General features: G+C 37.9%; 4 protein-coding genes across 5 annotated transcripts; 2 read left to right on the forward strand and 2 right to left on the reverse strand.

Moving 5' to 3' along the window:
• Window positions 1-536: 536 nt before the first annotated feature.
• On the reverse strand, window positions 537-4,083 carry LOC137781116 (casein kinase II subunit beta). 2 transcript variants are annotated; one of them, XR_011077199.1, is made up of 8 exons: window positions 3,981-4,083; window positions 3,563-3,638; window positions 1,913-2,015; window positions 1,726-1,841; window positions 1,565-1,640; window positions 1,298-1,487; window positions 1,009-1,121; window positions 537-843 (listed from the first exon to the last, which is right to left on the reverse strand). XR_011077199.1 is itself a non-coding variant. In XM_068569698.1 (7 exons), the coding sequence occupies exons 2-7, from the start codon at window positions 3,632-3,634 to the stop codon at window positions 753-755; spliced, it is 648 nt and encodes a 215-aa protein (XP_068425799.1). In that variant the 5' UTR covers window positions 3,635-3,638; window positions 3,981-4,083; the 3' UTR covers window positions 537-752. The 2 variants fall into 2 exon arrangements, 1 of the variants encoding a protein (XP_068425799.1); XM_068569698.1 differs by lacking the exon at window positions 1,009-1,121.
• A 312-nt stretch (window positions 4,084-4,395) lies between these two features.
• LOC137781459 (allograft inflammatory factor 1-like) lies at window positions 4,396-5,668 on the reverse strand. Its single transcript, XM_068570224.1, has 6 exons — window positions 5,585-5,668; window positions 5,452-5,513; window positions 5,233-5,299; window positions 5,098-5,139; window positions 4,807-4,972; window positions 4,396-4,604 (listed from the first exon to the last, which is right to left on the reverse strand). The coding sequence occupies exons 1-6, from the start codon at window positions 5,601-5,603 to the stop codon at window positions 4,517-4,519; spliced, it is 444 nt and encodes a 147-aa protein (XP_068426325.1). The 5' UTR covers window positions 5,604-5,668; the 3' UTR covers window positions 4,396-4,516.
• A 1,631-nt stretch (window positions 5,669-7,299) lies between these two features.
• On the forward strand, window positions 7,300-9,605 carry malsu1 (mitochondrial assembly of ribosomal large subunit 1). Its single transcript, XM_068569558.1, has 4 exons — window positions 7,300-7,711; window positions 8,676-8,851; window positions 8,936-9,017; window positions 9,137-9,605. Exons 1-4 carry the CDS (start codon window positions 7,399-7,401, stop codon window positions 9,289-9,291), a joined length of 726 nt encoding a protein of 241 aa, XP_068425659.1. The 5' UTR covers window positions 7,300-7,398; the 3' UTR covers window positions 9,292-9,605.
• Window positions 9,606-13,666: 4,061 nt separating this feature from the next.
• On the forward strand, window positions 13,667-14,796 carry LOC137781049 (peptide YY-like). Its single transcript, XM_068569559.1, has 4 exons — window positions 13,667-13,732; window positions 13,931-14,113; window positions 14,209-14,298; window positions 14,673-14,796. Exons 2-4 carry the CDS (start codon window positions 13,950-13,952, stop codon window positions 14,695-14,697), a joined length of 279 nt encoding a protein of 92 aa, XP_068425660.1. The 5' UTR covers window positions 13,667-13,732; window positions 13,931-13,949; the 3' UTR covers window positions 14,698-14,796.
• Window positions 14,797-15,028: the final 232 nt, after the last annotated feature.

Here is a 15,028-nt window from a genome sequence, read left to right on the forward strand (position 1 = left end):
GATGTTGCTGCACGTTCAAACAACACCAAACTCTTGAGATGAAAAGATGTCACATCGGTCAAGATTGTAATATACTAAAATCATGGTACAATTGCCTAAACAATCAAGTACAAACACATTTGAAGGAAACTTAACAGCTTAATAATACAATTTAAATCGATCACTGTTCCTTTTTTTTTTTACGGGCTTCCTCTAATTTGGTATTTATTGTTTCTTGGAAATAGCACCTGATCACATTGACACTCATTGCTGTTTTCAAATACAATCCATTTTAACAGCATAAAATACTACGTTAACGTGCTCTGATGTGATTTAATGTTAACTTTTAAAAGTATGGACTGACCATATCAGCGATAAGGCAACCCTGTCGGGCTGGTGGCAAGGCGTCTGTTACATTCACTACCTGCAGCCACAGAGCACACCGCAGCCTCCATCATCACGGAGTTAAAGACACTTTTTTGTTTCGGGAGGAAACAACCCTAAAATGTGCAAAGACGGATAGACCTTAAAGTTAAACACTGTCAGGAGATTGACCGTTTAGAATTAGTTACACGTTTTAATACAGAAAAAAAAAACCTGCTCACCGTGTACGGTCGTTCAATAAATGAGTAAATGTCTGAATCTGAAACTGTCTAGGTGAGTTTGGGAAACTGTACAGGCATTCATTGGGAATGTATATAAATAATCCATTCCTTCAAACAAGTAGTCGACAGCCAAGTCTTTAAGTCCAGTGTGTTGGTCAAAGTGGTGTCCTAACGAATTGTCTTGACTGGGCTCTTGAACGTTGACGCAGCCTGAAGTTGGAGTTGATAAGCCATTGGGTGAATTTTGAAACCATATAGCCTGAAAAAAAAGAAACACAATCACCTCCTGGACAAAAGGAAATCCTTCTGCACTCAAAGGTTGAGTCATATGATACGAGTGGAATAACTGGCTTACAATAACCGTTTCAGTACAGATACCTTAAAAGTATCAATGCTTTAAATTGTGACACAAAACAGGACGAACCGTGAGGTTGCAGACTGAAACCAACTGAACACCGCTCCGCTCACTTCTCCCCGTCCAAGCCAAGCATGTCGGAAAACTACAGTGGCCTTTAATTATGAAGGGCTCATTCTAAACTATCAAAGATGCAACAAGTATTAGCTTCAGGTTATTATACACTGATGAAAACAGTTATGAATATAAAATTAAATTCTTTTTTTTGCCAATAAAGGCCCCGGTAAACCTTTATATTGCTCCTTCTTTTTAAACGTAGTTAGAAATATGCTAAACATAAATAATATATCAAACGCACCTTGGCACAAACTGGTTGGCTGGTCGCTTTGGACGATACTCTGGGTGCACCATGAACAGCATGTGGGGGAACCCTGTTCCAAAATAGGCTCCATCTGTGTGGTGGTGTCTGGAGGATTTGGGGGTGTAAACATCCATGCACTTTGGGCAATAAAGCTTCACCATTGCTTCTCCGGGGATGTCTGACAACCCTGCGTCAGAGAAGGGATAGTTGGGTATGTCTTCATAGCCGCTGACGAAGGTCAAAGACACAGCAGAGAATACTTACCAATAGGAAGCATTGGTTGATTCTCACAATAGACTCTTGGGCAATAGCCAAAATCCCCTTGTTGATACTTTTCCAACTATGGAAAACAACACATTTAGAAATCCCTGTTGATTCATGTCATGAAGCGTGAAAGGATTTGAAATAATTAAGTGAGAGCCTACCATCTGTGCAATGCCTCTGTTTGTGAGGATGTAGCGTGCATGTATGAGCCCGTAGAGCATCTCTGCTGCCTGCTCTATCAAGTCACTCTGATTGGGGTTGTCTTCGAGTTCCTCGTCTGTCAAATTTAAAGTTATTAAGGCACTTTATTTTCACACGTGGGACCTGCTACTTCCTCGATGTTCTCACCTGGCTCCAGGTCGAGAATCATGTCCAAAGCCTGCCGATAGTGAGGCACCTGCTCATTTAAACCGGTCAGGTTAAACTTGTCCTGTATGTAGTCTTCATCAACCTGTAGCACGTGGTTGGAGACAATGAATGGCATTGTTTACTGATGCAAGCAACATCCCACTGCTGTAGCACATTGATAAGAAAGCATTATACAAGAGCATTTAGATGCTGCCAATGAACAAGGCAAGGAGTTAAAACTGAATTGTGTGAGTGCTAACCGCATCAATGCCTACATTTACCACATGATTCATTTTATTTTGAGTGTTTTTCTTTCACATTTCACTGAGTGAGAAGGTCCCATGTGAATTCAGTGGGACAGATTATTACCAAACAGCAAATAAGTGTTGAACATAGTTTAGTTCGGACCTTGCAGCAGCATTTGACAAATTTATATCACATCCCTCATCACAAAGCAAAAGAAACAACTTAACAAATATAATAATATATTTTTTTTTTACCATTTGCATGAATAATTATTTTTCTCCATCGAGATATGAAAATGATATCACTTTTTTAATATAGTCATTGCCTAATTGCACAATACTGTAAACAAAACATTATATACTGTATTTATCAGCCTATATATGCTATTACTAGTATTATTATTACATTGGATTATTGTATAATGATGTTTACATCTACTACTGCATCTCTTTATAATAATTACACTTATATTTCATAAACTACTTAATGTACTAGCCTAAATTAATTGTTTATGAGTAGTAGGTGCCACAAGCTGCCACAGGACTGCCACTAGCTGCCACAGAGTGCCACTAGCTGCCAGAGACTGCCAGGCTTAGCTCTTCTACCCGTCACATGTCAGTATAGGTTCCAGGGTGGCTTTACGAAATAAGTGGTTTACAAATGTCTCTGTTAAAAATAACAGAAGCAGTCCTGTGACAAAGTGCCCCGTGTGGCAGTGTGTATGTGACATCTACTCACACCTATATCTAAGCAGAGGAAGTGAAGATATTTTCAGACTTGGATACTATATGGCTTTAATATTTTAACATTTAAGCATAACCACTCAACTATGACTTATTTTAAACCCATTTTATATCATTTAAAATAATAAAACAGATTAATTTACAATAGTATAGCCGGGTGTATTGTGTATGTAGGGTGTATTGTGTTAGCAAAATCAAATAAATATTAAAATCAAATAAATTAAAAACAAAAAAAGTACAAAGTGACTGTAAACTGAGAACTGGTGACTTAGGTGACTCAATTATTATTATTATTATTATTATTATTATTATTATTATTTATTTATTTTTTAACTATTTACGGCAGCTGACCTGTCGTGAAAACAATGGGTGTTCTCTCGAAATGTGTCCCCGACCGCTCAGCTCACTGCGTCACGACGGGTGCCGAAAGAGTCACTCACAACTATTCGCTTTCTACAAGAATATCAGTAAAACTGTTGTTCATGTCAAAAAAAAAATATCTAAAAGCCATACACTTCCATTACAACCTTTTGCTAACTACACCCATCTTAATGGTTCCCTTCAGTGTATCTGTGAAATTTGAAAACTTTTCCTTTGTATGAAAATTTGTGGTAAATTCCCATTCTAAAAATCCCAGTTTAAAGATAATCCGGGGACTAACCTCGCAGAAGAACTCATTCCCTCTGAGTCCACAAAACCAGGAAATCCAGGACACCTCCTCTGAGCTGCTCATCCTCCTGACAAGCCAAACCACAGTCGCAATCGACCGATATTAAAGTGTTAGCCACGTCCTTCAATTCACATTCTTGAGATTAAAGTGTACGATAACAGATTAAATATTGTCCTTTTTAGTTGCAACAAACTCGCAAACTTTGAACAGAAATGTGATTTGAATGCATCACCAAACCTTAAGTTTGCGTCTCAAATCGGCTGCTAACGTTAGCTCGCTTGCTCGCGTCCGCTAGCTATAGCACGTTTAGTACAGATAGAGTGGCATTTATTATTGTAACAGCAATATGTTTTCAACGTCAGGGGTATTGTCTCCTGCAATCCTGTCACAAAGAGTCACTTTTACTCACCCTTCTTTCTATATTAGTTAACGCATCAACTTGCAAGCTTAGCTAGTTTATCCTCGTCTAATAACAAATGCGTTTTCCGGTCAGCCAAAGTTTTCAAAATAAAGTTCCTCATGACGTATATTGTGAGAGCATATCTTAGAGATGTCAGAAAACATGTGTCTGATTTTGAACATGAACGAAATACAATTCTCTTTACATTTATACTTTCAATTATGGTCTTTAGCTTGTACAAAACGCTATGATATTTCTATATTTTATTTCAGCAATATTATGGTATTTTGTCTGACTTGATCATGGATAAGACCATGAAGAGTCCGGATATTATTAGACCGTGTGTTGTATTCAAATAAGTAGCTAAAGCAACATCATGAGGCTTTAGTAACCCACTATTTACAAAGCATTTCACGTTGATTTTATTACTTCATACATTATGCATAGTATACAGATTACTTGATTTATTTTTTATTGTCATTTTAAAGACCTGGGTTGTGTTCAAATCGGGAAAAAAGTAATCCCTGCTGGTATAAATTGCTCTTTCAAGGCAGGTCTGAAAAGGTTTTGCGACGAGGTGGTGCAACATCTTTGTGCTCCTGCTCCTTTCCCATGCCTTCAAACATCAAGATCCTATAATGAAGAAAATTACACGTCAGTTGCTATACAATACATTACATTTGTAATCTTCAGACAGCATAGAGGTATTGTTGCAGTAAACGATCATCAGACTACTTTCAGGTACTTTTTAACAATTGAGGCAATTGTAATTTTTCGGAGATTGAGAAACAATAATCGTTTGGTTCCCATTCATTCTCTGAATGTATTTACTTACAGTTTAAGAATTCCATTTCTTTTGCCCAGCATCATATTCAGGAAGTCATTGTAGCCTATAGTGTCTTTCGAAGTGCCTCCAACAACCTCTGCCATCATCTTCTTCAGCTCTAAGTGAGTCTTGGCCAATCCCAGTTTTTCCAGCATTCGTTTTAACCCCATTAAATCTATAACGTTTACAGATAAAAGACCGAAAATAAGTAAGCATTGCTAATCTATATAAAGTCTGTGAAGATGTTTTGAATCACTACTGAAAGCAACGTTTGCAAATTGTAGACAAGTGCAACTATACCTATTTCTCCTTTGTCGTTAAGATCAAACTCCATGTATTTCTCTGTAATACAAGCAAATGTAATCTCATTCCAAAATGTATGACTCTATATAAAACAATAAATTGAGGAGTGACTGGTAGCCCTTCAATACTCACTTTTAAACATTTCAAGCTTTGAACCTAGGTCTTCCTCTTCTGCATACTTGGGGTCTGAGAAAAATGCCTAGGGGATAAATACAGAATATTACAAATCAATTAGACTTATTATTATTGGTATCATAGAGGTCACATAGATTTATTTATGTGTGGTAAAATAATGTTTAAAAGCCAGTTATCTCTAACGGAACTCGATGACCTTTTCTAAAGATAACTCACCTCATTGATAGAGTCCAGTTTTTCTTCCTGTTGAGACTTAAGAAGACCATATGCTTTACCGCCTGTGAAATGATATACAAGACAATATAAAGGATGTGAAATGACAGAGTTAGCAGAAAATAGGCAAACTAACCTTGAGCAATGTTGTCCATTCTGTCCACAGTGCTGAGAGCCACCGAAAACTAAAAGTGTAAAAAGATGTGATGGTGTTTCTCTAAATTGAGCAACAAGAGGAAGTGAAGTGACAAAGTTTCGGTTTGCATTAAGTGAAGTTCCCCTGTAGTATTAAAAGCTGCAGTAAAACAAAGGTCAAAATGCAATGTACAACACTCACACAGCCTCAATTTGACCAGACATAGTAGGAAAAACATGGCTTTACTGCTCAATAAGAGTAGTTTTCGTGCAGGGTACCTGCGACGTAATTTATCAGCTCTAATACAGTCTATGTGGAAAAATGATGCACCTCCATCACGTAGAAAAAAAGTTGACATGACAATTAAGGATTGAAGAGGGATGCAGTAAGGAGACATGTGTTTGTAAACAGTGAGCAATGTTCAGAGCCATTCATCTGCAGTAGTAATCTGCTTATAAGGCAATTTAAAAGAAAAAGTGACGCTTTTTTCCCTTAAGAAATGCTTCATTCACACCATGTAACCACAGTTACCTGCACAGAGGTTGGTGGTTGAATGCCTTGCTCAAGGGCACGTCGAGGAGCAATTAGGGAGGAGAAAGTACTACTTACCCAACTCAATTTTGAAAGTGACCTGAATATATTACTTGACAACAACAAGTGCTCTTGTGTTCCATTGTCAACTTGATGTAATGTCTTGTTCTTGCCACATGGGGGCCCTATTGACCACACATTTATGTAAACGAAACAAAAAACAGTTTGGCCATGCAGGTAGTTTCATGTTGAGACATGAATGGTCATATCATTTTTTTAATTTTTTTTAAATTTTCATTAGATAAGACAAAAACACTGTTCTTTACAAGGACTCAGATTGGTAGTGATGCAACACTAAAACGATATAATCATGAATTGGAGAGAGTAAAACACTATATGACAAAAGGGTCAGATGGGCTCTACACATTAAAAAAGTGGAGAATAAATGTAAGAAAAATGCTAAATATAATAAGTTATATACATACGCCATGTATATGGCTTTCAAAGCCATATACATTTGATTAATTAGGTATATGTTAGTTTATGGGTGTGTGGTGGATAACAATGTAAGACAATAAACATAAACGTATTAAAAAGAAGTTGAAGGAATAGTGTGTTAGCGTGTACAATTATCGGAAGCCTGGTGCAGCCTCCAGAAGAACTGTTCAACAACTTCTCTCGTTCTCGTAATTTATTTTCTCAATCACAGGTAAAGCAACAAGCGTTGCAGTTGCAAAAGCAATGAGTTAGACAACCAATTTGCAGGTAGGCAAAAGAACAACTGCCCCACAAACGGAAGTGGGGCCTTTTCATACACAGGTTATCATCACAGGTTCGTCTCGCATCATCCTAACAGTACTCTACAAAAAGTAGGAAAACGTGATACAAGCAAATGTGACGCAAGAGGAAACAGTGGAACATGTACACTCAGAAATATGAGAAAGAAAGACAACAGCTATTTGTAACCTCTGCAGCGTTTAATATAACAGATATTCTGCAAAATAACTCAAGTAGTAAGTGCTGTCATATACTAGTGCAGTATTTTAATATTTTATTAATACAAGTACAGGACACCCTGATCCACTCCATACCAGTAGGTGGCGGTAATGCACCAATTATGTGTTTAACAATAAACCTTAAAGAAGACGTAGAAGGACGAGAGACACTTCCTGTTTGTAGCTTCAGATGTGCTCGTGTGCTACACTGCGCGTGAGCATAGGGACCGTTCAGGAAGTTAAAGAGCCTCAATGAAGTGATATTGTGACCGTGTACAAGTTCAAATCATGAATATTCTCAATCGCTCTAAGAAACTGGCAACGACGTTGTTTAGAAGTAGCGTTTTAATGGAGCCGACGTGTGTCTTTAGGAGCATCTCTTCTGCCCCAAAAGCTCGTTGTCTCAATCCGTGTTCGCCTCAAAGTTTGTCTGCAGGGTTTTCCTCATGTCAGCACAGGTGTCATGACACGTTATCCACCCGTCACGAAGAAACGCGAAGATGGTTTTCAGAGATGAGACGTGAAAACAGCCATTCAGAGAGGAGCACTGGTGTGTTGCAGGAGGAAGTGATCGACACTGACAACAGAGACCCGAGTCATAGTAAGTTACTCAAATGGTTATGAAATGGGATTAATTTATTCATTAAGCCGATTACTCCGCATAAAAAAAGATATTTCAAAGGAAAACTTCAAAGATTAAATAGTTACAGCATATTAAATGTGCCGATGTGTAACCTTGACCTTGTCTTGCATGTGAATAAATTACATTCATCATTCATCATTGAAGGTATTGCATTAGTTTAGTGGCAGGAAAACAATTGACAATAAATTTGATAATCGATTAAGTGCATGAGTCATTTGTATATACTGTAAATGTGAATTGCTGATTTCTTTTCACCATATAATATAGTAAACAGATTATCTTTGTTTGTTTTTTGCACTGTTGGACAAAACAAGATAATTGAATACATTACCTTTTGATTGCAACTAACAATTGTTATTATTATTGATTCATCTGTTGCTTATTCAATCAAGTAAATTATTCATATGTTTATCTATAATATGTCCTTACATATTTCAAAGTCCCACCACAGCCCACAGTGATGTTTTTAAATAGCTTTTTTTTTTCCAACCAACAGTCAAAAACCCAAAGATTTATTAATGAAATAAGTTTGCTATCATTATAAGAAAAGCAGCAAATCCCTGCACTTGAGAAGTTGGAAACGGTACATTTTATTAAATTGAAAAATTACTTGGAGCAATGAACCGATTATCAAAATAGTTGCTGAGTAGTTTTCTGTTAAATGACTAATCGATGAATCTTGTCAGAATTAGGAAATGTGACATGATGTAAAGACTGAAAGATAAAGTGTTATGCCAGATAGTTGCAGCCTTGGTCACTGTAGTGGACAAGGTCCCTCTGTCACCCTACATTGCGTTGATCATTGTATGTGATGCCATTTCTCTGTTTCAGTCCAAATACACCATGCATTAAGTGAAAAAGGATACACAGTCACATTTGTATCATTTTGATTGTTAGACAAAATGTTTCACCCTTTCTCTAGGAACCCCTGAGACGTTCACTCTTGACGTGTTGGTATCTCTATTGCGTCAGGAAAACGCGGTGGACATCTGTGTGATTAAAGTACCCGAGCAGATCAAATATGCAGAGTACTTCCTCGTCGTCAGCGGTGTGTCAACGAGACACCTCCGTGCAATGGCACTCTATGCCATCAAAGTGGTAACTAACATTTCTCATTGTCAATGGTTATATGTGCAACCTGTGTTTGTTCTAAAACTTACACAAGGCATGCTTTTCCTCTAGTACAAGTTTATGAAGAAAGATGGAGTTCCGAATGTCAAGATTCAAGGGAAAAATGCTGAGGACTGGATGTGTATTGACTTTGGTATGTAAAACCTAGAGAGCTCATCTCCTAATGTCAAATGCATACAGTTTATACAGACTGATGTTTGTTGATGGAGTTCCCAGTGGCGTTCACTGTCCTGTTCCTCTCTCTGTCTCTAGGGAATATGGTTGTTCACTTTATGCTACCAGACACCAGAGAAGTGTATGAACTGGAGAAGCTCTGGACTCTCCGCACGTATGATGAGCAGCTGAAGAGCATACCCATTGAGACGCTGCCAGAAGACTTCATATATGGTTTTGAATTCACAAAGTGATGAATCATTAAAGCTGTGTGCACATCATGTATTCCTTAGTTGTGTCTTTGGATACATTCTCTCCTATTCCAGTGAGGAGAAATAAAAGATGCTTTTTTTGTTACTTTAAATATTTTTTTAAAAAACACATTTTTGTCATTGAACAGCAATACTGTAGGAATCACTTCCCCCCCATAATATTGATTACTCATATACATCTTTTGTTTCACATTATTTAACCAGTAGAGGGCATCAGGTGGTATTTGTACAATCACAGTGTTTTTGTTTGACAGATTTTTGACACATTGTAGTAAAAATAAATTATTTTAAACTCATTCGAGATATTCTCAATATTCTTCACATTTACCGCAACTACTATAGTGCATTTTAAATGTTTATTAGACTGTACGTTCTTGTCAAAAAGAACAAAGCATCATGACGATAACATATTCAAGACGGTACGAGAACTGAACAGTTCTGCTGAACGTATGACTGTATGTAGAGTCTCACCTCACAAAGGTTCCTATTTTTTTGTCTGAAAAGAGCAAGTGTTCGCAACATGTTTTTTTTTTCTGAAGAAATGGTTTTGTGGAGTTACCAAAACAAGAAACCATTCGAACAGAAGCTTTCAACCAAATGAAACGGGCTGATTGCTCTCAAGGAAAGAGAGGTTGTCGTCGGCCAGAGTTGGTCCTGAACTGCATCCACTCAGCACTTGCATGTGCGAAGAGATTGCTCAGTGAAGTTGGTAATACAGGTAGGTCGCTCAGCACTTGTGCAACTCAAAAAACTTCTAGTCTAAAATTGTAGTCTTCTGCAAATCATCAGAATGTGGGATACTGTGCTACTTTTTTCTATCACTGTTTCCTCTAAACATCTGAATGAAACACACAACTGAATTAGCATTTGAAAATGAAAAAGTGTGTTTTTTTTGGAAGCAGAGAAGCATTTTCGTGGAGAATCAGATGGGCACAGATGCACAGATGCTACATGCGTGTCTGCATACACACACACACAAACACACCAACCGCCATTATACCTTTTCACTTCTTAGCAAGTGACCATTACGGTTCATTTACTGGTTTGAAGTCACGCTGGGTAAGAACATTAGCTAAATGTAAAAATGTAATGAAGCGGGCGATGCCTACACAGAGCCCGGTGGGACTTGGTGTTTGAATGTTTTTCTTCCTTGTGATTGTGTTGTTAATACTCACATGGTCGGAAGAATGACTCACCAGACAAGTGATTCTCAAATAACAGAGATTGCAGCTTCACCAGCTCATCAAAACACAACTCTACGTGGACTTAAAATGTGTAACATTTAAAGTCAGACTGTCCAATAATTTGAAATAGGTAATGGTGGCACACGTGATTGTACGAAACCAATCAGTGCAGCTGTTTAATGACATTCATTGTGTGACCTGTTGTTTCACAAACTATTAAACCAACTGCTTTATAGTGGATTCGCAAAATGACACAGAGGGAAAAGCGAGAGAAAAACATTAGTTCTGTGTTTTTGTCTCAAAAGTGGCTCCTGTGGCTAATGTTATTATTAGCCGCACAGCCATGATACCCACTGTTGTGTAGCCGTTAATGGTAATGGTGTTAATATACTCTATGAAGGAGGAGACTGAGGGAGATTAGTTAGCTTTTGAAAACAACAGTATCAGAGGCAGCAAAGCGGCTACTCAATGTGTTTTTCACAGTTTGCACCAAACTTCTCATCAATATTCCTTTCACCCTCAAGTCCGGAGAGGGAGGGTCTTGACAGTTAAACTTCTTAATATTATTGTGACCTGTTGAAACAGGAGTACCAAGGTCTTTGGAGATGGCCTTGTACCTCAGAGGTCTTGTGTTTGGTGGTAATAGCATTGCTGATGCTCTCAGATCTTTTGTCTTCAACATTGTGGAAAAGGAACAGGGAATAACAAGTGTTTTTTTTAAAGCATCATTGACTAAAGCATAGAAGTCATCCTCCATTGGCTTATTGAAGTCATGTGGGTACTGACAATTTAATACAAGTCCAATGTTGTTCGTTTTTCACTAATTTGAAGGGAGCCAACCAGTCTTTCAGTTTGTATAATTGTTTTACTTCTATTGTCATTGTTTCATGTGCTGTTCTGTACCAAACAAGAGAGTGTGCATAGACCAAAGCTAGTAGTATACAACATTGGATGCACTAGCAGGTGCTCGTACATTAGAAAGGGTAGACACATTAGCTGGCGCATTAGAAACGGGAGGCACATTAACATTAGAAAAGGTAGGCACGTTAACATGGGATGTCACATCAGTGTCATCGGTGATGTCATCAACAACAGCATTAGCATCATTAGATGTATTAGCAACAATAGAGGTAACAGCTTTGGTAGCAATAGTCAGTGGTGTGTTAACAGGTGTGCTGGTTGTCATTACTGGATTATACGGTCGAGGGGGCAGGGCAACAGCTGGGCCTGTAACCGGCATGGGGCCTGTAACCGGCATGGGGCCATTCGCCCTATTGATTATGGCCTGTAACCTGGCCATATTATCCCTTTGACCCCTGGAACAACTCCATCATACGATTATTAATAGTCGCGTAGTTATGTCGATGACTACTGAATACCTGGTCTATACTGGCTCTGACGTTTGGCGCTTGATATTCTATCGCCCTGTGCAGGGGGGACATTGCTGGCAATGCCCCCCCCCCCCCCTCCCGCCCCCCCACATCTTATTTCAAATAAGATGTTGTCCCAGAGGCCGAGAAATGCTTCCCAAATACACAGGTCAGAGATCACAGATCAGCTCCTCGGAAAAAAAGAAAGTCTCTAGGCCAGAATATGGGTATATCTGACCTTTACCCGGGGTCCTCCTACTCCTCACACCTTTTAGGCCCACCCACACTTCCTGTTAAATCCCATACCCCCCTTCCTATCACCCACATACTGTACCACCCAAAGTCCCGGTGAAAGAAAAAAAGAAAAAACCTCCTGTGTCGGTCACGCCCCCCACTTCCGGTTTAAGCCCCGCCCACCCGAAATGTACCAAATTCACTGTTTTGCTCTTTTGAAATTTAAATACATTTAAATAATTATGTATAATCATAATACCCCTCACCCCTCACCCCCAATATGTACCAGTTATAAACTACTAAAGCTGTTTTACTATATTTGTTTTTTTAGGAGATGTTAAAACTTCATAGTTCTTATGTACTTTACCTGCAAAGACTGTGCTGTCGCTCCAGAATAGAGTTCTCGTGGGACTGTCATAGGAAACGACAGCACCAATCTACTGTCAAATTTAACAAGAGTGCTCTTCAAAGAAAATAGATACCAATCTTACCACTTTGGGACTGAAAGCTTTTTGTGACCTCTATCACCCTTTGAGCAATTTACTGCCCTTTCGTGTATGATTTGGTGCAATTTGGAACTCCCTGCTTTGGTCGAAAAGATTTAGTTATTATCTTAATACAACCGTGTTTCAGTAAGTGTTGTTTAAAGGGCCAGTTATGCCACTGTTTTGCATTCCTGTAGATTACATACATGAGATGAGAGAATTCAGAATAAATAGGGTTATAGTCAAAAAATGTATTAAATAAAGTTGAAACCATTTAACTGCCAATGTGACCACAAGAACTACATCTGCAATTTCTTTAATCCGTTTACAAACAGGATTATATATTTGAGATTGTTCATCCATACTTAAATGAATTAATGTTTGTATTTCTTTATGCAGACCCTTCTGCCATTCTCTATAAACTGAAACACTTTCCAAACACATTGCAGCTTAATCTGAAAACTACAGTCCTTCATCAGCCATTTTAAGTTACACGTCATTGGTTTTATTGAGACATGTCATGCTGGCTGTGACTCTTAAGTGGACATTTTAAATGAATCGAGGTCTGTCTCTGCTTGTGCCCATGCTTTGTCATTAAAAAATTTTTTTTTAACAGAATTGGAATTTGTTGTAATAGATGTTACCTTTTTCTTCCCTTCCTATTACATTTATTGTAAAAACAAAAATGATAAAGGATAAAATATTTGCATTTTAAACTGGTACGAATCAATCATGTGGGCCTCTCTGAGCTTATGCACAATTCAACTCATTGTCTAATGTTAATTTAGAAAGAATGTATTTATCTTATTGACTTCTGAAGGACATTTGTAATGCAGTTTTTAATCAAACAACATGTCCTTGAAGTCAAATCAATTGATGAATTTAATTCTGCGACAACTAACATGTGTTAGTCTTTTCACAGTAATGTAACTGAGTATCTCCATTTGTTCACAGCCTTGACTCTCAGGCAGTACTAATCTAATGAGGGAGTAGATATTTCTCAGGAGTACTCCAGAAATGAATGAAATGACCCTCCCTCCCTATCCGACACACACAGTATAAAACACAAGCAATGTTGGGAATCTGAAAGAGGAGCTTTGAACTGCGAGAAAATCAACTCCAGCAGAATTTTCAAGGGTTGCATTATAACGTAAGCATTTTTTTGTATTTATTTCACACCTTTTAATTGAAAGACACACATTTAGATTAAATGTCAGTCAGTAAGATTGGATCTGAAAGCTTTCATGGTGAAGTATCAATCCAACATGGAGCTTCTACTTCCAATTTTTACATTGTGACCTTGTTGAATAATATTTTTTTTGTAATATGCATGTTCACTGTGAACCAGGATTCGCTCCAGTGCTGTGATGTCGCGGAGTATTCTGGCTTTCTGCCTCTTGGCTTGTATTGACTCTGGAATAAAGGCATATCCAGTCAAGCCTGCCAGTCCCCGGGAAGGCGCACCACCTGAAGAGATCGCCAAATTCTATTCTGCACTAAGACACTACATAAATCTCATTACAAGACAGAGGTTAGTTCTTTGATTTCTATGTAGGTTCAAATATTGTTTTGAAAGCACATGAAAAGAAGTCCTAATATGTGGCTTGGCTATCTTTTTACGCATAGGTATGGGAAAAGAGAAACTCCAGAAACCGTATTTTCCGATGTGTTTATGAGGGAGAGCACAGAGAGTATTCCAGGATCAACCTACATCAGGTAAATTATTTAAAAAGCTGCTTTTTACACATACTACATGTAATGTTTTTACTTACTAATTTGTGTCATCTGTCAGATTTATGCAATATAACATATAGTATTGAGATGAAATACCAGAAAAGTACAAACTTCCATACAATATATAGTGTAATAAAATTCAACAGCCATGCAATGAATCTATAATTGTGAAACTTATGTTTATGTTCACAATTTCATGTCAGAAATGCCGTTTTCATAAAAGTGTTAAAATGTAAGGTTAGTGGTGGTTTGGGATTGGAATATTATGACTGTTTTATTACACTTTGTTCCTCTTAAATGTGGATAGGGAACTTAACTTGAAGTCAAAGTAAATATTTAACTTCCTCGTCTTGTAGGTATGATGGACTGCCACTGTGGTGAAGCTGCCATATTAAGGATAACTCTGCCATGAAGCTGCAGCAATATCTTCAACTGACATTAAATTAACGTATGCTGCATGGAATACACATTGTGTCATAAAACTACTTTGGTCTGTAATGTTGCCAGTGCTACATTAAAACTTGTTATTGACATTGTCTCACTCTGGCTCATTTGGCTTGACACTGTGCTACTACTACCTTGCCTGTGGAGTAGTATATGTTCAAGGCAACACAGCATGCGTGTCATTCACTGATGGAGTAACAGTGCACTCTACTGGTGAACAGGCATCTAAATATTTAGAATTTTTTTCAAATTGGGCAAATATGTTATA

This window comes from Clinocottus analis, unplaced genomic scaffold, assembly GCF_023055335.1.
Source record: "Clinocottus analis isolate CAN_PGR_092001 unplaced genomic scaffold, fCliAna1.0.p SCAF_9, whole genome shotgun sequence".
Taxonomy (NCBI): Eukaryota; Metazoa; Chordata; class Actinopteri; order Perciformes; family Cottidae; genus Clinocottus; species Clinocottus analis.